We start from the raw sequence: 26728 nt of genomic DNA on the forward strand, positions 1-26728 counted from the left end.
CAGCCATTGTAAATGAGGATATTGACAACTTTGAGTCACACAATATGTCTTGATGAATAGTACAATAATACTGGAGTATATAAGAACTAAGTTTAATTTTTAGCTCTTTATAATATAGTGTGTGGGAACTAAGTATTGTGTTCCCTCATCCTTATCCTGTTTATCTGTTGGTGCTAACACTGTTTTGCTGTGCCCCACAGTGTCCTAGGTCTCATTTTGCTCACATATAAATATACAAACTGCTACCACTTGTATTGCCTTCTTTGGAGTGTTGAGACCTGCATGAAGAAAAGTTGGTCATATGTAGTGGAAGGTATTTTTCCTTAAATCCTGAATGCTGCTGTCACACCAGTGTGGGCACGTCACTGTGGCCAGGTGAAAACAGAGGCATTTTACAAGTGCTGTGCAGAATTGTTAACAAAATGGTGCCGTGATGTTTCACCTGCCCAGAATTTTTGCTTTTTGTTGGTTTTTAGAGGATTTTTGTTTAACTGCAACTTTTGGTTACCTGGGAGCATTCACACCTTTCTTGAGCATTATTAGTTATCCAGTCTGGATACTGGGAAAGGCAATGAGGAGGAAGTGATTTATTAGAAAAGGGTGATTTTGGTCTTGCAAGCCAATTGGGTGATGTTTATCTCACTAGGAAAAGTTTAGGCTTCTGCAGCTTCTTGTTCTTATTATGAGGCCTCTATTCCTCAATATTTTGTGCTGTTACTGAGTAATTGAGGTCTGTGTTAATGCTTGGCCTGCCAAAGCTACCAGGGTGTCTTGGCCCTTCATGGTGGAGGCTTCTTCCACGACTAAAGGAATGACCCTGGATCCTTTCTCATTTTGTTTTGTTCTTTCCTTTATTCCTTGAGCAATGTGAATATTCATTCAGTGCATGTGTTGAGTTGTTGAGCTTTATAATCCAGCTGCTTCTGACAGCAATCCTGCATAGCCTTAAACTATTCTTATGCCTTGCCTTTTGTAAAGAAATCTGCAGTTACTCAAAGATGATACTCCCAGTCTCCTCCAGTTTGTAACTGGACCTGTAACAGGGATAAGAGGGCTGTCAGCTTCCTGCAAAGGAGTGCAGTTGTCAGCAGCTTGCCAGTTTAAAAACAAAAGAATCCTTCCCACATGGTGTTCATGATAAAGGACACTAACAAAATGTCCTGAATTTGGCTGCATGGAGTTAATTTTCCACCTGGTAGTTGGTATAGTGCTGTATTATGGATTTTAGGATGAGAATAATGGTGTTTTGGTTGTTGCTGAGCAGTGCTTTCACTAAGTTGAGGATTTTCCATCTTCTTACACTGTCCTGCCAGCCAGGAGGCTGCACAAGAGTTTGGGAGGGGGCACAGCCAGGACAGGTGAGTCCAAGTGGCCACTGGGATGTTCCATGCTGGGTGGGAACAAACTGAACAATAAAACTGGAAAATTGGCCAGGGGTGGGTGGCTGATGCTCAGGGACTGGCTGGGCATCAGTCAGCAAATACAGAGCAGTTGCACTGGGCACCCCTTGTTTTGTACGGTTTTTATCATCATTATTGTTTTTTTCTTTTCTTTTTTTTTTTTTTTTTTTTTTTTTTTTCCTTGTCCTGTTAAACTGTCTTTATCTCAGGCCAGGAGTTTTACCTTTTTCCTGATTATTTTCCCCCATCCTGCTGTGAGGGGTGAGTGTCTGTGTGGTGTTTAGCTGCCTGTCAGGTTGAACTCTAAGACCAAGCTTTAAAATAATATTACAGATTATCCCACTTTCTTTGCTAAGAATGCTCATAGTAGTTTTGTAATGCATTTTTTTCTATGGGGATCATGAGGACCTTTAGAAACTGTCAGTGAATAAAAGGTAGAGTTTCATGAGAATATGCTCCAATAATACTAAAAGGACTTTGTTTATGACAAGACCTTTACCAATTATTAGGTTACTAAATAAGGAATAAAAAGAAATTTTTTTCTGGAATAATGGAACATATGGTGAAAGAGGTGATAAAAAAATATCTTTTTAGACTTCATTAACTTATGTGTGTCTTGCAAGATTTTTAAAAGGGGTTTTAAGAGAAATAGTATTTTCTGTCTCATATTCCTTCCTTTCACTGTTTCATCACAGAGGAAAGGTGATAAAGGGGATTCCATCTTAAACAAAAAAAGATTGAAAACATCCTCCAGCCATTTCCATGCCCTCAAAGCACAAGCTTTGGGGAATATGCAGGTGGAATCTTCACTCACCTCTGTAGATTGCTTGGTCTAGATGCTATAAAGATGCTTTTCTGTTGGATCTGAACATAGCTGTGCCCCTTCCCCATTCCCCAAGGCTGAACTAAAGACCTGGGGAAGTTATTGCCTATTGCATATTTTGAAAGCAGGATCTGATCCACAGTCACTAACTTTCTGACAATAATTGGAAGTGAACTGCTCTGGGGTTATCTTCTCTGTGTGCTGAATATTCCCCCTTGGCTCTTATTTATACAAAAGCAGAGAGAATGGAGTAAGCAGTGTTGCATTGCAGGGGATGCTGTCCTGCTGCAGCTGCTTTTGGGCCCTGGCTCTGAGAGGGGTCCCTGGGCACTTTGCCACTGGGAGCAGCTTCAGTCTGCGGGTGCTGCTCTTTTTAGAGCAAATTTTAGGCATATCCAATCAATTCTTTGCAAAGAAGGCAGAGTCTGCCTAACACAGAGTTTAGAAGAAGCTTCACTGGAAGTAGGAAAACTTCAGAGTTCATATTTCTTTTAGAAGTATAAAGTGAAGTTGACATTGAAGCTGTTTTTTGAAAGTAAATTAAGTTTTGGCTAAATACTATTGCAGTTTTTCAGTGAAATGTTTAATCTTTTAGCCAGAGAATAACAAGAGAAAACCTAAGTAATTGTTGATAAATATCCAAAAGCTTAATCACTAGTATAAATTTTAGAGGGTACAGAAAAAAGATTTCAAAACATGTTGATCTCAGTCTGCAGTCCAAGCTATGCCAAAGAAAATGTATTCACATTTAATCAAGAAAAATGATGGTAAAAATGTCCTTTTGAAAAGACTGAAAGATGGGATCTTAATTAAAAAAACTAAATGCCCTCCATTGTTCTTCCTGTTTCAGTGTTGGCTTAAGGCTGTACAAATGGAGAGTCTGAAGAAAGGTTTAGGCTGAGCCCTTTTGCTCTGGTGACGTGATCTGAAGCACATTCCAGCCACTGGAAAGGCTCCGAGTGCTTGGATGGGCGCAGGATGGTTTGAGCAGCAGAGATGATGTAGGCAGTTGCTTTCTTGCAGCTGTGAATATGATTACAGTTACAGCTTAGATCCAGTTTTCAGTGATAGACACTTCAAATAATAGCTGAACTATCAGTTTTTAAGTTGTTTGCTGGCAGTGTTTTACTGTGTTGGAAAAATGGTGGCTTATCCAAAATATTTAAGAATTGTTTTTTGCTTATCTTTGTACGTATCTTAAACTCGGATGCACGTTTTCCCAAGCTTGTTTTATTTCTTTGTGTTCAAGCAGGCCTAGAATGAGAGATGAGAGATAGGAAAAATCATTAGATCTGGGCTTAAATCAGACATGTCTTAAGTTTGCTTTTAACTAATACAGAGCAAGCAACATGGAAGTGCAATCCTTGAGTCTCCCACTCTAGTTCAGTCCCCAGCAGAGCTTTTGACTCAGTGTTTCAGATTGTCTCATTGTCCCAGTTGTGACTTCCCTGATGAAATCTGACAGCCAAGTTTTCATTCAGGATTCTTCTATGAAGAACTGCTTGACTGCAGTTCAGCCAAGTCCTCTTTCATTTTTCTAGGAGAAATGACATTTATACTTTAATTCTGATTTGAAATGCTGGCCTCTTAGTTTAACATTAATAATTAAATAATTGGCCTGGTCTGCAGAAATGCTGAGCTGCTGGCAACTTCTGTGGAAACTCAGTTCCCTTGCAGGGTCTTTAAATGTTTCAGTGTCTAGCATTGGGAAGCTGTTTCTGTAGATCTTGGCCATGACAAAAGCTAATCTGACTCTTACTAGATATTTATTCATCTGGATTGCTTGCTCTGGAGATAGCTGAAGTTCTGAACTGTGAGTGTGACATTGTTTATCTGGAAATACACTTTTTCATGTTGTGATGAAGCTGGAGTGCTGTGCTCTAACATTTTTGTATTGGAGTCCTTGAAAATCCATTAAACTAAACTGCTACTTAGCTGGTATATTACTTCCCTGGGGCGTAAATCAAACGCTGCAGCAGCTCTGGAGACACATATTTAACTTGAATTAAAAGGGAATATGCACATTTTGGTATATGATTGGACTTGCTGTGCATATTAATCTGACAAACATGTATTTACAAGTCATTAAGAATGCAGATAGTTTTTCTCATTTTGCCTTTCTTATTTTTTTTTTCCCTAAAACAATGATTTTTGGAAATGAATGCTGCCCATTTTCCGCTTCCAACAAGAACTAATAAAAGAGCCACAAAACTATGGAAAGCAAACTACCTTCACTGTATTTCTCTTTTCTTTACAGAATTTACTTTGGGCAGGGTAGTGCACTTGTGCATAACTGGAAAGCTTTTGTTGATTGGACCTTTTATCTTTTGTCTGTGTTTATTTGAAAAAGAAAGCTATTGAGGCAGTTTCAGGAAGAACATGGTATTGGTAATTTTCAGCATTTGAAATAGATAATTTTGAAGCTTTCCTCTGCATTACTTCAGTTTACTCTCATAATGCTCCCAATTTTAGCAAGGACACGGGCTTAATTAGGGAATGACTGATTTAAGTCTAGGTAATGTTTGTGTGTATCAAGTGTACATAACAGGAAGAGTTCTTACTTTTCTCTATGGTTCTTGGTGCCAAGAAACTCTAAAATTAAAAATTCCGCTGTACCTGAAATATTAATGTTTTATTTCTAATTATGTTCAAGTAATTTCTTTGAGACATTAGACCTCTCTTCTCATTTTCATGTCCTTCACAGCTCAGATTTAATAGAAAGTTTTCTTTCTAAAACTGCTGCTCTCTACATGTAAATATGGAAAAATTACTTTCAAGTCTCCTGGTGGCTGTGATTAAGTAGAATAGTAGCATGCTATTATGAGGTTTGCTTGAGCTTTGTCTCGGCCTTAGTAGCAAATTATCTCTCAGGAACTGTAGACTAAACCAGATTTTTTAATTTATATGAAATTACAATAGCAGTTTAAGTCCTTGGATGAAATTGTTACTCTATAACTTGAAAGGAAGGTCCAGTGATTAATAGTTATCATTTTTAGTAATGGAAAACTCTACAGTTTAGTGATTTGATAATTTTAAGTAAGCTGCATGAAAATAGCTAACATGGGTATTAAGGAAAAAAAAGAGCAGTTAAAGTACATTGCATTGTGTGGTGGTTTCAGAATGTGCCAGTGGGATTCATTTTGGGCCAGATGAACCAGAAGTTGTGCCCCAGCAGCATCTCCTGTGCTCAGTGTCTGGGAGAGGCTCAGCTCTGTGTGGCAGCTCAGTCCTTCCCAGCCTTGCTGCTTGCCAGGGGCAGTGTTGGCTGGGAAGCACTCAGTGACCATTCCTCTGACCCTTAGTATTAAATAAAATCAATAAAATCAAGTCCTCAACTCCAGCAGCTTCTAGTCAGAGCAATGAAGCTAGGCAGTGGCAGAAACAACGTGCAGCTCTTGGTGGAAGGAGATGTAAAAAGCAGAGCTTGGCTACAGGCAATTCTTTGTGTCTTGTGCAGTTGAAAGTGGAAGAGTAATTTGGCCTTTCAGCACTCAGGTGGGGAGTGGTGAGTGAGGAAGCAATCCCAGCCTGACATCAAAGCTCTGCTCCAGCATGAGGCTTGAACAAACCCAGTGCCTTTCACACTTCCCACTTTGCTGCTCAGGATAGTTCTCCTCCATCACAAGGCTAGAAAGATGTAGCATGGAAGACCTTATTGTTTCAGTTTCATTTCTGATGACTAAGTTACATGTCCTGATCAACTAGCAAGATTTTCAAACACTGATCTGTTTCCAATTTTTATTTTTTTTTTTGTCAGTAGGTAGTATATACTTTCTTGCTTCATGATATATTAATGTCAATGAATTTTATGTATGTATTAGTATTATATCTGCTTTGGCTATGTTATCACCTTCTACTGTCTTCATATGCTTACGATCATAAAAGTTGGTTTAAAATGCCTGCTTTAAATCTTAAGTGTACTTGTAACTTGACACATTTAATTTAAAGCTATTGAGATTAAACGGGTCGTTAAACAGACCTAAAACACTTTCATGAAATGTAATTGTTTTCTGAAACTTGCACTTACAGTCTTTACTTTAAAACATGAATTTATATCAGATTAGCTAAGTCATTCAGAGATGATCTCAAATATACTATAAACCCACAGACTGTTGAAATTTGAATTACATTTAAGCCCAAGTGCCCATAGAAATATAAAAGCCTCATAAGGAGCATTGGTAGATTCCTCAGTGGGGAATAAAATGGACTAAGTGGAAACATTATATTTTGTGTTCAGTACAATATATGAATGAAAGTGCATTGGGAACATGCAGCTTATTTGGAGGTGCCTGCATCTAGGTGCTAAAAATGTTTTTCTGCTGCTTTGAGAGTGGATACAAAATAGTTCTTTGAACAATTGAATATCTGTTTTTAAAAAAAATTAATTACTCAGTTTGGGTTATCAGATGCAAGTCATTGATTTCAATATCAGTTTGGCATGACAGCTGATAGTGTGTTCTTAGTGGGTTTTTTGTTTTGTTTTTAATTAATTGCTCTGTGGTATTCTTTCTTACTTGACTTATACCAGACAGGTAGCAGTACCTATCGCTGCAGCAGACAATCCAGGTTTCCACTGTAACCTCCTGTGTGACCTTATAAAATATCCGCATTTTACACTGAATTTTTCTGTGCTTAGAAATCAGATTTTGCTTGCCTGAATCTAGTGAGCATTCCTCTTCTCCTCAAGTGCCTGGCTGCTCATTAGCTTTTAACCAGAAAATGGAAAGTGTGTTAGAAACACCTCATTTTTCTTGTTATGTTTATCAAATTGCTATTTCAGCTTCAAATATTGGCATGTTTTATATTCAAAGCATAACACTGATTAATGTCCAAAGACTTTATATTTTAAATGTTTAAATTACAAAGATGAGAAATGCAAACAAGTTTATTGCTATGTATCCTACTGACAAATTTGTTTGAGAGATTAGGCAACAGTGTGATATATACAATTAGCTAAGAAGTATGGTGGGGTAATTTTGAGTCTCTTCTGCCTGTAAATTAGGCAAATCTTCCAAAAACATTGTTATAAATCAGTAGCACTTAACAGGATTATTTTCCAAAATATTCTACATATATAAACTAAATGTAACAATGCACCATTAAGACAGATCAGTAGATGTTGTAATTGTTTTACACCTGGCAAAACTGAGGTAGAAATGATAAGTACTTTAACCTAAGCCACTTGAGATTTAGAGTGCATATCTCTTATCCATTAGCCCTGTGCTGAAATCATAGGATTACATCACTGCCATATTCCCTCACATAGGATCTACGGATAGCCCAGTGAAACCAGTGGGGAAAGATGCCAGATTATGTCAGCTCCTTTCATGTCTGGGTTGTGCTTTGCATGTCAAGGCTTGCATCAGCTGCAGCCAGCTTGGATTCAGCAGGAAGCAGCACTGCAGACCTCTTTTGGTGGCCTTATGGGGAAACTGTTGTTTCCAAATGTAGATTTTATTACTTAATTTTGCATAAATAAGGTCAGTTGGCTAAAGGGTAGAAGGGAGATCTCTGCTTCAATAAGCTTTATAGAAATGTGATGATTATACAGTGTGAATGTGAATTACTCTTATGTATGATGAAAAATCTTGATGAAAAAATCCTCTTTACAATCTTGTTCAGTCTTGCATGCTGAAATATGACCTTTACCCTAGTCTAGACATGTCCTTTGCAAGTTATTTCTAGTTTATATGAAGACTGCTTGATTTAAACCAAGTATGTTAATCTGATGCTGTCATGACTGATGGGGTTTGCAGTCTGAGATGCTGACAGCTCTCAACAGAGTAAGCAAAAGCCCTGTAAGCTTCTCCAGACCATCCTGCAAATGACCTGCCATCTGCTTTTTATGAGATAAATTGTCAGCTTCAGAAGGTGAACTTACTGCAAGAGAGAAAGCGCAGTAGGTCTTACCTTCCTTTTCCACCACAAACTGCTTTAAATTATGTTGATTGCTTTAGAAATCTCTAGTTAGCTGGCATCTCTGTTTGGTACAATTCTAGCCAAGAGTCTAGAAACTGGATGATGGCAACTGCCAGCTTTCATGTGAAATTGCTGTGTAAATGTCAAAATATACAGTTTAATTACATCCCTATTTATTAAGTTTATTCATTGGTAAATGTCCAGCACTAACTTGCACATTTCAGGCCTTTTTTTCTTCTCTGAAATGTTTCAGCCTTTTGGAAGGGAATGTGCATCTCCTTGCCCTGTCCTCACTACACAGCTGGACTCAATATTCTGCATTCAAAAGATGATTGCTTATTTTCTCTAGTATACAGACCTGTTGGCTTCTCAGGGCAGTGTTCAGTGCAGGAGGAATAAGGGCAGAAGAGTCTGGGAAGAACATTTGCTGCATATCTGGCTTGCTTGAGACCTCCAGTGCAGGGAGATGCTGTTGGCCCAGGGCTGGCTGTGTTGAGCACACCTCAGGTGTGCTGTGGTGGCTGGCCAGGCACAGATCCTCTAAGCAAAAGCTGTTTCTCTAATCATGGCCCAGGTGTCAGACAGCCCAGCTGGAGGTACCAGCTATGATTCTGACAGAATTAATTCCTCTGTAGCTTGAAATGAGCCCTTTTTTTCTTTCCCTGTGTGTTCTCAAATGCTCTTCCCCAGTTGTGAATAGCATCCTGAACTAATATAGAGCACTGCCTGTGCTAGCTCCAGTCATTCCCACTCCCTGTTTCTTCTTTGCAGTAATATCTTCCTGCAGGATAGGAACGTAATTCATTCCTTTTGGACTAGATGAGCCCTCAAGATATTTTCTCAGCTGAGTTAATCTATGATTCTTTCTTTGTTTCTTCCTGTAAAAATAAATATGTTGCATTTAACCAAAAGCCTGTTATCTGCAGCACCTACTTCTCTAGCGAAGTGTATGAGGAAAAAGAAAATGTAACATTACTTTTTGAATGTCTTTGACCTGTGATGTTTGATAAGCCAGAGATTGTCTCCTTTGTTTAGTAGATTATTCTGCAATTGAGGCATTTTGTTTTGGTTTGAACCTCTGTAGGTATTTAGCATGTCTCCATCACAGCAAAATATCCACCCAGAAATACCACGCCTTAAAACACAACACTGTTTTTTCCCCTCCAGAAGTTCATGCCTAGATTTTGTAATTATATGCATAGTTTAAAAAAAAAAAAAAATTAGTTGTGTTTGTAGTAGGTGTAACGTGACCTTTCTGACTTTCTTACAGACCAGAGCAGAGCAGTCCCAAGGTGCATACTTCTTGCCTGAGTTTGCACTTTCTCCACAGGGGAGTTTTCTTGAGGACACCACGGGGGAGCAGTTCCTCACTTACCGCTACGATGACCAGGTCAGTGTCCCACGTGTGCAAATGACAGAGATTTATTGATTCATGTAACTCTGACATAGAGATTACTCTGAAACAGGTTCAGATGGAGAGTCTGAACCTGTTTTCTTATCTTTTGAAAGCACATCAAATTTATAGCAAGTTGAATGATAACACACTGCTCAAAATCCAAATTAAGGCACTTAGTTGCATAACTAATAAGTGAAACCACTGTGGGAAAATATTAATAGGGTGTAATGGAGACAAAAGCAGCAATATTTTAGTGATGTGTTAATACATGTTTATAGTTACATCTGCAAAAGGTGTAGAATTAGAAGTGATTGTCCTTTCTGTGAATTGTTTGACTTAACCTAATTTGTTTCATGGAAAAATCAGTGTTAGGCAGATTTTGCATTTTCCAGCTTGTGAAAAATCAGAATATTGTATTAGTTAATGAAGGTTTTGTAAGGGAAGGTTGGGCAAATTTTAAACAAATGGATGGAACAGTGTTTAGAAATAAACAAAATTTTTTTAAGTTAAAAAATTTTAATGCTTTCTCCAGTCCCACAGAAACATTATTTTAAACATGGAATATAGATATAAATGTAAAGAAAGCAACATGAAAGAAATGCTGTTAATCTTGGCAGAAGATCTGAAGTAAACCTAGGAAATGTGTGGTGTGCTGTGGAAATTTACTCGTAACAAAATGTGTTCCAGGAGTCAGTTGAATTTTACATCAAAACTGTCTGAATTACATTCATAGACACTTCCAGTACATTTCTTAATCTTAGAGGAGGGAATTTGTTAGGAAACACTCCCCGTAGAAGTGAGAGAAGAGACAAACTTCCCCTGCATCCCAAAGTGTGGTTCTGTCAGGGATGAGCAGATTTATTCTGAAAGATGGGCTCCTTGCAGGAGCTACTTGAAGAAAACAATTTGCTCATCCCTATCCTAGAAGAGAAAACTGAGGTGAGTTTATTTAAGATTTAAACTGGCAATGCTTTCAGCTTGACAAAGAAGAAGAAAAGCTACAATAGAAAGCATGTTGAGCCACTGTGAACTGTTTGAATTTAGTTTAAATGTTTACAATAATTCATACTTTTGCTTCCCTAGAGGGTCTTGATTATCAACAGAAAAGGTTCTTGGATAAGACCTTCCTTGGACTAAACACCTGGGAAAGCAATAACTTATAGGACAGTAAAATGCAGCTGCAACTCAGGCTGCATTTAATGACAGTAGTTGAAAACACTATAAAGGTTATACACTTTGATCAGAATAGTTTCCATTTAATGGAGCACGTTTTCAAGAAGATGATAAATCAAATATAACAGAGGCTTAGTCTGAGTCTGTGACTAGACTGTTTGGACTATGTGAATAATATAGCTGATTAAAAAACAAACAAAATGAATCCCTCGAAAAAGCCTCAAATACCAGCATAGCTCTATACAGAAGCTAGTTCAAAGCCCAATTCCATTTGATGGAAAGAATTCCATTTGCTGGAAAGTTTTCCATTAATTCCATTGAGATCTGAGTTGGATCTCGGATATGGCCAGCTTCTGTTCTTTCATAAATGTGATTTAGTTTTGAAGCCTGCTCTTCCCAGACACTTAGCAGTATGAAATTTAGTTTGAATTCCTGGAACTGAAAGTGGTGCTGAAACATCAAAATGTTAAAAGTAAAAGCAACTGTATTAGCAGTAGTTTCTTCTGAGAGAAAATTCAGTCCCTAAGCATTATTTATTAAAAGTTATAAATACATTGAATGCAGATGTGAACTGATCTGTATCTCTGGCTTTATCGTCCTGCAAGTAAACAAGCATTTATTTGGTGAATAAAAAGATTTTCTGTGATTTTCAGGGAAATTAATCATAGTTTTGTAATAATACGCAGTTATAATTATACTTTTGCTGCAATGTTAATATAAAACTCAATTGTATCATGGTCAAACTGGGTAAGAAAACTAGTTCTTTGTTTTCTGTGCTCCATTCAACTCTTTTTTATGACATTTACTGGTATTTACTGCTATGAATGGATGGAAGTCTTCACTGGGTAATATCTTGAATTTTTATAAGTTGGAATGGATATGTTTGATACATGATAAATGTGATAAGAATATACAGGTGAATGAAAAGAGAGAAATATATATATATATATATATACACATTGAAATCCCATTTTAACCTATCTAACAGAAATGGAATCAGTACTGTAAGGTTACCACATAAATAAGGAATACAGCAGCATCTTCTCACACACCTTAATTCCTTAATTTAGTTTTAGCAGTTTATTTTCTATCTTGTCCTACTGTAAAGGGCTGCTGGCCTTTGAGAAATATATTTCTGCATTTTCCCTGATGTGTAGAATTGCCCTCTGGGCATCCCTACAGAGTTCTGGTGTTCCTGTGCATCGCAGGTTACACCTGAAAATTGGAAAATTGAACTAACCTTGTGCACTTTAGTAAAACACGAGATCAGTCTGATCTGCTCTGCTGTGGAGGTGATCCCTCCTCCTGTGTCCATGGAGGGGAACAGAACAGATAAAAGGGGAGAGAGGCTCCTGAGACTGTGGTATGGAGGTGGAGAAGAGGGTGGCTCACAACCTCTGTTCTTTTGGTATCCAGTCTTGAGACACTTGCAGGAAAAACATCTCTCCCTATCTTCCCAAGTGTGCCCTTTCCCCCCTTGTACGGTTCCTTTTCTCCAGGCCAGTAAAATTTCCAGTGAGAGATGGATAATATTTTTATATAGCAGCATCATCATCGTCATGATCCAAGATTAGTTTCCTTACATCCTCCAAACACAGGAATGTTTCAAAGGGGTTTTCTTTGGCTGTTGTGTGTGATATTTTTCAAGCAGAGAGCCAGTTTAATCAGAATCATTCATTCCTTTGTTAGTAAGTAATCTCAGTAAAATAGAACTAGCTGTTACTTAAATATTCAAAAGTATTTGCTATCTGAAATGACAAGCTTACAGTTTGAAATGAAAGATGAGTAAATATTATTAGGAACACACTGTACTCTGCTCTAGCCCAGCAGAATTACACATGGATTCATGTTGTACATGCAAGATAGTACATTTTGTTCTGGTTTAATCTGGCAGGACTGTGCTCTCATTTTTGTACAGGACTGCACTAACCTCTTTGCATATTTTGTTGTTCTATGTGTATTTAAGAATTACATGCAGATGAAATTCTTTGGCTAGATATTTTCAAAATTCAGTGAATATCTTTTTTACCACTTCTATGACTATAGAGGAAAATACCTTTAAAGATCTGATTAAATACTGACACTCTGATTCACTGGGGTGACATCTGCATACGGTGGAACATTTTACTTTTGACACATTTATTGCTGTATTTTCAGGGAAAAACAGTGATTCAAAGCGAATATTTCTGAGGGATCCCAAAGGACAGAAATGTAGAAATGTTTAAATTAAACATTTTCTAAAGGCTTCTGTGTTGTTCACCACGTGATGTCTTGTATCAGTACATTGCATCCTTCATTTCTGAAATTTTAGTGAGTCAATGCAATTTAAACCTAACTTGGTACCAAACAGATTTTGATGCATAGTCAAAGACTTCAGCTGCTGTTAGAAATTTGAGATTAGAAAAAATACGCCCCCCCCCTTACCATTCATGAAATAACTGAATAAATGTATGAAAATAAATGAAATTATGAAATGAATATACAAGCAATAGCCCTTTTTCCAGCTTTGAGATACATGTTGAACCTTGCCATAAGGAATAGTTTCCTAGTATTCTTTCTGATTTCTTTTGGATTTTCACCTTTTAATCTACTACAAGGAATTTTTTTCTTTTCCAAAATACTAGTAGTACTGGAAAGCTTTCTTGCAGAAATAAAATGTTCTTGTTTTCTGACACTTAAGGTATTGCTTCCAAGTATTAAAACCTTTCCATATGACAGACCACCAAGAAGGACAGCAGTGAAAACTTGGTTGGGCTGAATGTGTTTGAAGTACATTTCCACTTTGATTGGCTGGTTGGCTGAGAGTTCTCTTGGGGGTGTGGATAAAAAAGGGAACAAAAAAAGAAAATAAGTTTATCTTTAAAGAGAGAGAAAATGTTTGCTTGACCAGTTAGTTTTATAGCTGACCTTAGTTCTTCTCAATTTTATGATGTTTACCAGTTTAAACTCACAACAAGGATAGCCTGAGTCTGGAATTAGATATATGGCTCTAAGTAGTACAGTCTTGGCAAGGAAATCTAATGTTTCTAAACAAATATTGATGAAAATCTGCACTGTCAGGCTTGTGAGTGTTTAGCTATGTGAGGTAAGGTAGAAACTGGTCGGTCTGTTTTCAACTAGATGTGCAAGTTGTAATACCCAGGCTGCAGCTGCTGCAGTTCATTTAATAACTAGTCTTTCTTTGGGTTTGCTAGAAAAGTGCCTTGTTATAAAGTGAATGCCAAAATCAGGAAAATAGTCTCATTAAAGCCTTGTCTTCCACAAATATAAATAGTCTGTCTTGGCTTCTGCTTTTTCACAGGGAAAAGGAGCATGACATTTAAAATAAAGTACAGGGCAACCCAGGATCTGAATTACTTCAAAAGTTAATATTGAAGTGAACTGATGGAACCTATTACTCTACCTTTTTATTTGTAGTCCACCAGCACTACCTGTTTGTGTTCTGTAAATTTTTCATATTACACCAAGGAAACTCTTGCGTGGACAGAAGTTGTTTTATGGGTCCCACTGGGCTGACAGCCGTTTTCCCACAATTTCCTTAATCCCTTTCTCCATTCCACCTGCTGCTGGTTGCCATCCTCCCTGCTCTGCCTCTGGAGCAGTACCCGAGCCACAGCCTGGTTTGAGCATCAGCAGCCTGCTGGCTTCTGCTCCCAGGCTCAGCCTTTTTATTCCTTTGCTGGGTAGTTTGCATCTAAATCACCAGAGAAATGGAGCCACGAGCTTTCAGGCTAGGAGATGAGTCATGTAAGGGACATTACTGCAAATTAACACATCAGTGAAGACAAGCTCTAATCCCGGGAAAAGAGGAAGATTTGTAGTTAGTGGCTCACTTGCTACCCATGCACATAAAGCTTCAGTACTCTGGATTTGAGAAGGAGCCTGAAACCTGTGTTTTTCTCTGACAAGCCATTTTTGTTGATATCCTAAAAAAGCCTTCAGAACTATTAAAAAGACTTGAAGTCTTGAATCTCAGTGTCTAGCTCTTCATTTAGAGAATCTTTTTTTTTAATAAACAAGCTGTTTTCAAGTGGCCACAAACTATTTCAGGAATTCTTCTATAATGAAAACATTCCACTATGGAACACTTGGTGGTTTCATTTGTGTATTTGGAGAATGAACTGATAAACTTAATTTTATCCAAGCACCAGAATTGCAACCACTAATATGGCTGTGGGAATTTCAGCACTGTGTTAGAAATACTCCTTTTCTTCTATGTAGAGGACTGGCCTCACTCAGCCGGTCTGCTGATATTAGAATAACACTGATTTCAATGACTTGAGTCCTGCAAGTCTTTTCTATTTTCTTAGCTAGGACATCTTGTGTAAGTAACAAATTACTAGGTCAGGTTTGTGGTACTCCATACTAATCCTACAGATGTCCATAACAAGTTTTAAATTAATTTTTAAGGAGTTTACAGCCATGTGTTTGTAAGGCTGTGTGAAGATTAAAAGTGATCATGTGGTGTTTCTCTGAAAATTTGACTGAAGGTGATGTTAGGTGTTCCCTAATATTTTTAATTCTATTCAGGTTTTTTTTCCTTTATTTTTTTGTTCACAGGTTTAATTTTGGTCTTTATTTTTAAGAGTATGTTTTTTGGTTGGTTTTTTTTGGGGTAAGGAAGTTAGCTACATAATCAAGTGAAATGTGTTTCTGATTTGGAGTGGAAAGGAGGCAAGGATTAAGAGAAAATGAAAACCACTTACAATTTCAGGCAAAACTACTCTTAGAGAGACTTGTGCTGCATAAGTCAGGCATGATCCTATTCAAACAATACTTTTGCTTAGGCTAATTGCTGGCTGGAAGTGTGTGAGCAGCATATGCACAAGTAATTATATCATTACTTGTGTGTGAGAGATTGCTTAGTGAACTTAAAAGTGTTTTTAAATACTTTTGTTTATTGGCAAACTGAATGGGGAACTGGCACTTCTTAAAAGCACCAACTACCATTTTTAGTTCAGGGTTTTGTTGTTCAGAGAAAGTAGTGGAACTGCTGTTTGCAGTCCATGTTTCTTTGTGCACTAAGAATTACAGACTTCCTTATTTTCTATTGCAGCCTCAGTCCCAGCCCTGCCAAAGGTCTCTGTGTGTAAATCATCCTTACAGAAGCCAGTAGGTCTTCACCTTGTGCAGTATAACAGCCTTCACAGGGAATCTGTAATAGTACAGTTTCTGCTGAAAACACATTTTACATCATTTCAATTTGGATCAAATACATTCCAAGAGGCTGTAATCCTATTCCACCAAATTCTGTGGTGAAACTCACTGGCCTGGGTCTGTAGTCCTCCTGTGGCTGTGATGATACTGACCTCAGCAGCTGGCAGAGCATTCCCAGGTAGCAGAAGTGAGCCCTCATTTGCAATGTCATCCCCCAGAATGATTTCTAAAGAAAGAAAGGAGAATGGACCAAAACTTTGAGTTGTTTCTCTTATTCTTGCTCCCCTGAGTGCTGGACAGATATTGAGGCTGCTCTGGTGGATGATAAAAGGCTATGCAGGGGGTACTGATTTTCTTCCTTTGTTCTTAGACATACTTTTGTGGCCAAAAATTGATGTTTATTCAGTTTGAGGTTGAGCTACATAGGAAAACCCACTTTAATACTAAGTACCTTGTTTTTCTAGCATCTCTTCCATGTACATTTTTCAGAAAATACTGAAATTTTTAAACTTGCATTCAATGTTTCATGTTCTAATGTTTACTATTCTAAGTTTTCCCAAATATGTTTTTCAGTTTCTAGCAATAGATTAAAAGTATTTTTAAAAAAAATTTATTTTTTAACCTTTCATTCTCCAAGGAGCAGACAGGAAGATGTGTACTTGGGCAAATATTCTACTGTAAAGTCTTTAACTCAATTCTTCTACACTGGGCTAGTAACAGGACACCTGATGAATTAACTTTATACAGATAGGTGCTCATTTGACATTCTTTAGAGGAGCCCAATGATTAAATCGTGAGAGATTGATACAATGCAATGTGAATTTCCCACTGACCTCCTCGTGCCCCTAGTGAACTTCCAGAAGTTGGTACATGTTCTTATCCAAGAATTTTGACATTGATAAAGGCTTAGGTTCAGCCTTCTAAATTAAGACTGAAAGGTCTGGAGGTAACAGAAATAATCCCATGCTTACACAGCCCTGACGTAGTGCTGCTGCCATCTATCAATAAGAGTTCATTGAGATACAGTAGAGAAGTGCTTCTAAATCAAAAAGATATATTTCAAGTACTGTGGGAAATGCAGTGCTTGGAACTGGAAGGTCATTCTTCAGATATACATGGATGAGAGGGTGTTTTAGGCTGATAAAGCCTGATGGTGCATTAATCACTTTGCTTATACAGCACAAACATTTTGAAACGTTTTTTTTTCTCTGATCTTAAACAAGGAAAGAGCAGATTGTATTTAGATTTTTGATAATTCAGCTAAATTTATTGAACTTCTTGAGCTGTTTAAGCTCTTGTTAAATTTTGCACAAATCAGAAGATAAAATTGTTTTGCTTAATTGTTCATGAAGGATGAATGTGATCAATATGGATTTTATTTTCATTCTATGTTGTTTTGGACACAGATAACATTTAATGCCCTGTTTCTAGCAGCTTCTTCCTTTTAACATGGAAAGCCTTAGTAAAAAATGGAAAGAAATTTCAGTTTATGCTGTCCCTAGAATAATGATTAGGAAAATGCTTGCGTGATAAAAAGATTCATCCCATGTTAAGGTGTTTCTGATAGAATTATATTGTTTTGCAAGGCAGTAGGTAATTGCAACAGGATTGAGTGCTTGGTTGAGTGTTTAGCATGGTCTGTGGTAAAGAGTAATAATGTATTGAACATGAGCCTTAGGTACTGTAATGTATTTGTAACACAAATTGTAGGTCCCATGTTTTGTGGAATGATTGGTAAATCAAACATTCCCTTTTATTCTCTGTGTTTTTTTCCCCACTTTCCTATAGACAGGCAACTGTTAATGCTGATTCTTGGTCTGGAAGGAAAGGCAGTCAGACCTCTGAGAAGTGGAAACAATCTGGACTTTAATACTCTTAAGACTATAAAACCTGACCTCTTTCCAATAGAGCCTATGTAATCTAGCTTTATAAAATTATCTCATTGGTAGTAAATTTTTTGTTTGTTTGTGTTATAATGCTATAAGATGTTTTTTGTGCTTTGATGGTATAAGTCTTTATTCATTTAACATTTTTATTTTGCATAAGAGAAAAAGGACTTTTAAAATGGCACCAAACCCTTTAACTGATTTACAGGTTCATGAAGCAGACTAGGGTATTTGCACATGGGTGAGAAAAATTAGTAGTAATAGGCTGCTGTATGATGTGGGATGTTTTTGTAATTTTTTAAATGGCCCTTGGGAGATGGTTGCAATTGTAAATACAAGATATGTTCTCCTTTACCTGATTATTTAGGCTTTGTTCCAAAAATCATAGTAATTTCAATAGAGTTTGGATCAGCCCTTTATTTTTTACTGCAAAAAGAGATTTGCCATTGATTTCAGGCAGATTGCATACTATAGACTGTTTGATTAGGGAGCTGCTGGAAAATGGGGTAGGTGCTGCAAATCATCATTACAACCTCAGTTCTCTGCAGACAGACAAATTCACTGGTGTTTGTTTCTGTCAAATCTGGTGTCCAAATGATGTGTGAAGTTTTGTACAGTGAGCTTGTTTATTTTCTCCAGCTTCTGGATATTGTGGGGATCACAGAATTTTCTGTGATTTATACAAGCAAACCTATTTAAACACATGAATGCTTAAATGAATCATGTATTCAAAATATTTGATCTATTTCAGTAATTGTTGTACTCAAATCACCTAAAAAAAAAAGCTGACAAAAAGTAGTTAATACTCAATTCTCATGCAAAGTCTTTGCTAAAAATACACATCTTTGCTGATATGTGTAGTTTATAGGTCAGTGACCTTCTTTTGTCTAAGTAATATGGTTGTGTAAGGTATAAATCTGAAGAAACAAGCTGTGTTTTTTCAGGCAGCTCCCATAATGTCTCATAACATCCACACAACATATGGCAAAATATCTTTTTTTTTTTACTGTTTATAAGAAAAAATACTTGGAATGCATCACCTTTACTTAAAAGAAATGGAGTGAATTGGCTTGAATGTTTTTTGGTATTATTAATAGATGACATAAAATATGTTCAAATATCACACTGTAAACCATGAAATTTTACCACCTCTGAGTGCTGGCTCCCGTGGCAACTATTCAGGGCAATATTGCATTCTAATGTATGAATCAGAATTATATCCTAAGTCTACTATTAAAATACTAGGGCTAAATTTTAAACTTGTCCTGCCCTTTTTATTCTATTTGAAAAAGATTTTGTTCTTTTTTTTTTTCCAGGTATTTTTATATTTTACAGTGAATTTGCCAGTTAATGTTCATTCTTCTCCTGCTTCTTCAATATTGAGGCTATAGGATAGTCTGTTTTTCTCATACTTTCAGCTCTGCATTCTAGTGAGTGTGAGGCAAGGAAAAAGAGGGTGAAAATATTTCTTAAGAAATATTCTTTCTCACTGCAGTTAAGTGACTTTAATTGAAGACTATTGTCCTGAAATTAATTTTAAAAGAAATGTCTTTAGAGTGTCAAAAGAGATGATCATCCTTGTAAGGTGTAATTATAATGGAAATAATCTCCTGTACTTTGCTGACCAAGGTCTTGCACGCTGAGGAGAGGCTCTGCGGGCAGCACCACCAGGGCTTTGAGAATTGGTTCTACATGTTTTGTTAATATTCTGGTGTGTGTGGACAGAAGATTTGGAACCCTGTCTAGAGCAGACAAAATAGATTACCTCTTGCACAGACCTTGGAGTCTGCAGCCCAGGCACTTGTGCACATGCATAACTTAATTCTTGTGAGGACTCCCGTGGACGTCAGCGCTACCCCGTAAGGGAAGGGGCGCACGTTCCAAAGTGTCAGCAGGATCAGGACCTCAGTTCCAGCCCTGATCTTTGAAGTTCCATGCTTAAACTGCTGTGAGGGCCCCAAAGAGAGACAGCACCTCTTGGGAAGATCTGAACATCTCCTGCTCATATTACAGTGAGTGGAAGTTGAAATAATTTGTTGTAATATGATGGGGCCAACAGGTCTTCCCCTTTCATAGCTCAGATGTGTACTGATTTAATAACTCCCATTACTCCAGCCTTGTCATAAAGCTTACCATGAATTGCAATCAATCTAGTTTACATTTTAAACAATATTTTTCTTAAATGAGGGACTCAAAACCATTTTTGCAGATTGACGACATCAGAAGATTTTCCAACTTAATGAAAAAAATCCAAATGACCACATAATATTTTCAAAGAACTGATGGAGACTGGCCTGTTGTCAGAAAAATAATGTAAAAATTAACTTTACATTGTGATTTAATTTAAAATTAACTTCTTGTTCTTTGACACCATTTATATTTCACAGAATAGGTGTAGGGTGCAAGTTTTCTGTATTTCCTACCATGAAGAAAAAAAAAGAAAAAACATTAACTCTGACATCTGTTTTTAGCACTTTCCTTCATATTTTTGGATGAATGCCTGGCAAAAGCTGGAAAGCGACTAAGAGATCAACCAAAGATGGCCTAAGGGCCTGTTCCCAGCTGGTACGACATCTGGAATGTTATATATAGTGGATAAATTCAGAGTTGTAGTTTAATAAGATTGGTATTCAAGCATTCGGCCTACAGCAAAGGAAAGGACAGTGAAGCTGACAGCATGTATGGTGCATAATATGTTAAGGTGTCTGAAATATAATTTGCAGGGTTTTCACTTTCATTTTGGCAGATCCCTTATGCTTACATATAAACTTTCATCCAGTATTGTTTTGAACCCTTAAAAAATAAAAGGTGAAGTCATATTGGTATTATATCCAGAGTCTTATCTTTTCACTAAGCTTAGAGTATGTCTGGGTTTCTTTCTTTCTTCTTAGGAAAAAAGTGCTAAAGACAGATTTTTATGAGCTGACTAGAAATAACTTAAGCTGCTACCTTTGCAAATATCAAGTATATGCAGTCTTTTACAGTGAAGATTTTACAGAATAATAAACTATTCAGGAATCTGGACTCGTGCTCTATGGAACCATATTTGCAAGATTTATGTCTCAGAAGGCCTGGGATTTTTTCTGTTTAGTGTTTAGTTAATCTTTGGCCATCTAATCTCCAAACTGTAATTGAATGTGTTGCTAGACAGGCCCAACGAAGTTGCAGGCAGGGATCAGGGCAGAGCCACCTGCTCCGAGCAGCCCTGGGCATGCACAGGCTCTGAAAAGGAGCTGCACTTCTGACTGGGAGTGACAGCGTGGATAAGGGAGTGTGCTGTGGAGGAGGGTGTAGGGTGTGAATTGTGACTGGGCTGTAATTGATGGAGAGGGGTGTAATCAAAGCTCTTATTCCTCCCTTTTTTTTTTTTTTTTTTTTTTTTTTTTTTAGAAAGGGTTTGGTAATTCCTCAGCACATTGTGGTCATTTCTATATTATTTATTGCTATGCAAGATCTTGTAGGTGAAGACAAACAACTTGAATATGACTTGGCAGGAGACCAACAGAATTCAGAAGAAGATGGACCTAGAGAGGGAGGAGAGATGACTCTTGCAGCTGCACTTTGGTAGCAGTTTGGATTCGGAGGTGGAAAGGCCAGATCTGAAATCACTGCAGCTGACAAGAAGGAAGCTGATTTGTCTGCAGGGTAGTACCACTCATTGTTGTTCCGCTGGTGGGAATGACAACAAAATCTTACTATAAGGTTGTGTGTGTGGTGCAGGTGTCTGTGCATGAGGTGCGACTGAAGCTTAAGAGGCTGAGATCATACAGAACAGCATAACCTGTTCATTCCTTGATAGCACTAACAGCATAGAAATATTTAATTGTTACAAATAGAACAGGAAAAATAATTGATTGCCTTGCAAATTTGACTGTCTCCTTCTTACCTTTTCTTGTGCTCAGCCAAACTCAGCAGTCTTAGTGAGCTTGGGGATAGTAAGTGAAATCCCTGCTGCTAGCTACTGCTTTACTCTGGTATGCAAAATACTAGTAAAAAAATCTAAATCTAGGTAGTACTTAAAAAGTTAACATACTTGGACAGATATTTTTGTGAGAGGAGCTTAGTACCTCTTGTTGCAGAATGTGATTTTTTCTACTTTTGTCATTTCCCTTTGGTTTGATTCCACTTCTGTGGGGTCTGCCATTACAATACTCTCTAGTAGTGCTCTGAAGAGGTTCAGAATCTTGATGGGTTGTTAGCCAACATGCTCACTTTCTACTTCTCTCCCTATGTATATAGGTTATAGAATATTAACAGTTAACTCAAAGTCCTTCAGACTGAATTTCTTAATTCTGGTTTGATCTTAGTTCTTCCCTGACTCTTCTGCCCAGCTTATGTCACGTGTTGCACAGGCAAGTCCCCATCCACTCCAGCAGCCCAATGGGTCTCCCCACTCACAGAAAGCTGTGTTCCTACTAGAATGATTTTCGCTTTTTCCAGACTATAAATGATGCATATTTAGAACAACAAAGTATCCACCTAAAGCTAACATTATGTTAAGGTGAAACGTGATGTTATCACCAGTCTTGGGTGATTTGCACAGTAACGTGTGGCCCAGTCTCACATTGCTGTGAATTTAAAATTGGAATATGATGGAAACAAGCAAGAAAAAATATAATGGGATTTAAAAAGGGAGAGGGGGGGTCTAACTGACAGATCTTTATATCTTAGTTTATGCAGACAGTTAACAGTCTATTGAATATTTGGGATCTGATCCTGTGCTTGTACTGCAGACTGAAATTGCTCTGTCCCTGTTATCTGTACTGTTGGAGATTATGTGAATTCAGTTAAACCATATGCAGTATTTACTCTTTCACATGTACTGTTGTCTTTGGGAGCTGGTTATTTTAAAAAAGAGAAATGTGATGCTGCCACAAGTCTGTATTTGAAGCCTCAGGAGCTCCATTCCTGAACTTCAGTTTTTGGAGTACCAGTTGTGGGAAAACACATGCCATGCTGGTCATGCACACATATTTGAGTTGTTTAACACATTGGCAGTCAGAAATGGTGTCACCAATGTTTAACTAGTTTTTTCATGTTAATTTGTGTGCTTTAATACATATTTATTAAAGTAATATATGAAATTATAGTGGATGCAGGAACATCCCTAACCTGTATTGCTTGAAGTATTTGTGCATTGCTCATTTGGCTTTTTTCCCCCTTGTTACAATAATTTTTCTTAGCAATTCTTACAGTTGTTAACCTGTTTGTTTGAAATAAAATTCCTTCCCTTAACCCAGCATTTCATGGGTGACATGCATAGATGAAGAAAATTTCCAGCCATTTTTTGCCAATGAGCTGGAATGCAAATGCATCCATATACTGTTCAAGTTGGTTTGGCAATAGTTCTGTAACTTTATAGGTTTATATGCTTACACTAGGATGGTTCCTGCTGTTTTAAGTATTGTCCAGAGGAAGTAATTTCTTAAATGAAAATTGCTTGAAGCCATTCATTTTCTGTATGGCAAGTGAAGGTATCAATTACTTTCTCTTGTTCCCTGTATAGAATAGGAAATGTTAATAAAACTCAACTTCTGAACCTCCTGATTGGTAAATTTTTGACAACCATGTTGAAAGATCATTGTGGATCAAGAAAATGCTTTTTTCACTCTTTAAAGGTTAAACACAGGACACAAAAATGGGTGAGCAATAAAAATGAGACAGTACTGAGAATACATATAATTTATTAAAATTTTATTCCAGTTTTCATTAAGCATGGTATTATGCGAATCTACCCACTCCCTCCTTTTGTCTATCTCTGTTGGATTGTTTGGCCTTGCTATTTCTGCCAAACTACTGAAAACAAAAGCATTGGGATGTCACTGTGGAAATTCTTCTGGTGACTTCAATGAGTCTCATTTAAACCATTAAGCAGTTTTCCCTTTCTTTACAGGTGGGGTGTTTTATAGCTCACAATTTGAAGGCACTTGCACTGCAACTTTGATTGTGCAGTGATTACAGGATTGTGCCATTAGGAAAAGCAGAGGGTTGAGCTGACTCAATTCTGTCTCTGAGACTGGATGCTGAAGAGTGGATCACTACTGATTTCCACTTCCATTAGATTCTGTTTTACACTTTAAACTTTTTGAAGGGTCTGCTTGGTGCCATGAAAGGTTTATGTCAGGTATAAACTGCGTACATTAAATCTTCTGCCCCCATGGTACTGCATGTTTGAATTTCATGTTTCCCTTGTGCCTAGGGTTTTTATCCAGAGGATGTCCAGGCTTGTTTTTGTCTTTCTGAGGTGCAGTTAAGCACCAGGTTTCAGGCAGGAGGGTGACAGTTCATAGCCATGAGACATTCAAGCTTAGCTGTGTGTCAGCTGAATCTGACTTTTTGTGAAGAGTGATTAAAAGTGTTCAAATATTTTTGCTGAGTTGAACTTGCTGGAGCATGGGCAATAGCTTTTTCTTCTAGAAAAAGCCTTTTTGTTCTTACTTTAGGGAAAAATTTTGAACAGATTTTGTGAGGTGGAGGAGGTCCTTGATAACACTGCATTAGGCATTCATTCAGAATTACCAGACAGGTATGTCCTGTGCCTGAGTTGTTCCCTTTACTTCACCTGGCAGTATTTTGGCCTAAAATCATAACTAAGATAAAAGATAGCATGGAAGCAGGAGAGTTTTGTTTCTCTTAGATGTATTGCCAGTGACTTGGTCTCATGTAATTCTGACTAGTTATAGGAGTGATTTTGGTATTCTAAATTTCTGCCAAGCAGAGGAACATAAGAAAATAAGTTATTTTTTTCTTAATGCTTTTATGTAACTTTATAGTTGTTAACGATTGTATTTTTTTTTAAACTGGAAGTGCTTATATTTTGTATCATTTATTAATTAACTCAGAAACTTACTGGCATGTGCAACATTCATCTTCAGAAGAAAAAGGGATGATCCACCTGGCACAAGTAGCAAAACTCTGCTTATAAATCTTCACAGTAGATAAGGTCATTTGAGGATACTCTGTGGTTGCTTACATTAGAGCAGAAATCACTATTGAGACTGCATTGAGATAAGAGTTTGCCAACCATAAAATGGATGGCTTAAAAATTGGCCAGCTATTATGGCTGTGTTTTATCTGTGGCCTGAAGAAGGAGTAGGTTTGAGACATCCTCTGTGTGTTTTCACATAAATGTGCAGGACTTTCATAGGTGGTGGCTCTGAATGAGCAAATTAGATGGTGCCACTTTGCTGTTTGGGTCTGGGTGACTCCTCTGGTGCAGTGTCTCACTGCTGAGATCCTTTTTGAGTCTGGACTCTTACTAAGGCTTAAGTTTCCCTCAGTTATTCAGCACGACCCATCTCATGTGTTGATGCAGAGCTTTGAGGGTTGGACCTTATGCTATGTGATAAATGCGAAGCTTTCCAAATTTAAACCCAGACAATAGTAAACTGTACTCTGCATGCTTTATTCCTGCAGGACTTCAGGATAGGGGGGATTGTTAATCCCTATCTCCTCTGTGTAATTAGATAGTGCCTCTGTAAAGTGCTGTGGGATCCTGGGCTGGGTGAAGCATCACAAAGTTAATAGATCTCTTTTATCACAGAATATGTAAACCATTCTCTGAACACTGCCCTTTGAAAACTTCCAGAGGTGTATGCCCCATTAAACAAAAATAAAGACAGTGGAGCTGGTTTCTGTATATTTGTTATTTTGGCATTATTTTAAGATTTTTAGTGGGTTATATCATGGGAGTAAAAACATCAGTGTATATTCCTTGTTGTAAATCTGGGAGTGCTGTGGTTTCGAAATGGCAGGGTAATGGGCTTGGGAGGTCTTTAAGTTTTCTGAAACTGATATTTTAAAAGCTTCAAATGTATTTGTTGGAAATTTTAATGAAATAGATTGGTACTAGATGTCTGTTAGAAACAGATGAGGCACTAAACACACCCCCTCTTGCCAAGGTATGGGCTGATAACCAAAGAGTTCAGGTAGAAGTGAAAGGAATTTATGTCAATCTACTTGTGTGCTAGGTTCATTTCAGGTTTGTGTTAGGGGTCCTTGATGGAACAAACATATACACAGTCAGTGTATGTGTGCATGTTTGTTTTTAGGGATTTGCAGCAGTTTCAATGACAAATGTTTTTGTGCTGCTTTTTGAAATGACCTTTTTTTTAAGGCACATCTAGAAATGTAACCCACTGACTGATCTGTGGGTAGCTTTTTATAGCTATCTTCATTTTTTGCCAGGTTATCAGTTCATGGCAAAATTAAATGGGGGTATCTTTTGTTGCTGCTATGCTTTCATAAGTAACAGCCCTTTATTGCATATGTGGGACTAATGGGTAAGCTTTTGGGCTTTTTAAATGCTATGTTATGAAGAGGAGAGTACATAATTGTTCATAATTCCTTTTTAAACAGCACATTTCTCTTATCTCTGTAATTTATTTTTAAAACTATCACCTGGAGATAGTCTGGCTTCACTGGAAATAAGAATTGACTTCAAGGCAATGGTTGTTCATATATTTGTTCAAAGCCACTCACTAATGGGCTTCAGTTTGATTTATAAACCAGCTCTCTCTTATCGTACGAACTTTAATAGTTAGCTTTTATTCATGGAGAACTGAGTGAGTGAAGTCAGTTTTCACTGAGACAACACTACTGAAATAACAAAATGAACAAGCTATGACTGAAAAGAGCCTTAAATATAAATGTTGTGATTGTGACAGGGCTAATGTTTGAATTTATAAAGGAATTTAGATAAGCAATATGATGTAATGCTTTCAGAATTTAAAAGAAAATAATTTTCTTTTTAGACCAAAGGGTTCTGAGTAATTGGTTTGAATATGTGAATAAGAATATACAAAGTTTGTGTGAAAGAACTGTAGAACCTCAATGTGGGTTTTAAATGATTATTGAAGTAGTATGTACAGGCTCAGGAGTTGCATAGTTAAAGAATTTTGCAGCCTTTGGGACTTTGATCATTGTGCATTTCTGGATGTTAATTTTCCTGCTTGGTTTTCACTTGCAGTGGTTT

The 26728-nt window shown here is 37.3% G+C and overlaps 1 protein-coding gene across 4 annotated transcripts in view; it reads left to right on the forward strand.

Annotated features, from left to right (window-relative positions):
* ADAMTSL3 (ADAMTS like 3) overlaps positions 1-26728 on the forward strand; it is a 170750-nt gene that overhangs the window by 20650 nt on the left and 123372 nt on the right. For all 4 annotated transcript variants that reach the window (XM_072934075.1, XM_072934074.1, XM_072934076.1 and 1 more), the window contains exon 3: positions 9413-9532. In XM_072934075.1, coding sequence (XP_072790176.1) covers positions 9413-9532 — 120 coding nt within the window. The remainder of the gene's footprint in view (positions 1-9412; positions 9533-26728) is intronic.

This window comes from Taeniopygia guttata, chromosome 10 (genome assembly GCF_048771995.1).
Source record: "Taeniopygia guttata chromosome 10, bTaeGut7.mat, whole genome shotgun sequence".
Classification (NCBI taxonomy): domain Eukaryota; kingdom Metazoa; phylum Chordata; class Aves; order Passeriformes; family Estrildidae; genus Taeniopygia; species Taeniopygia guttata.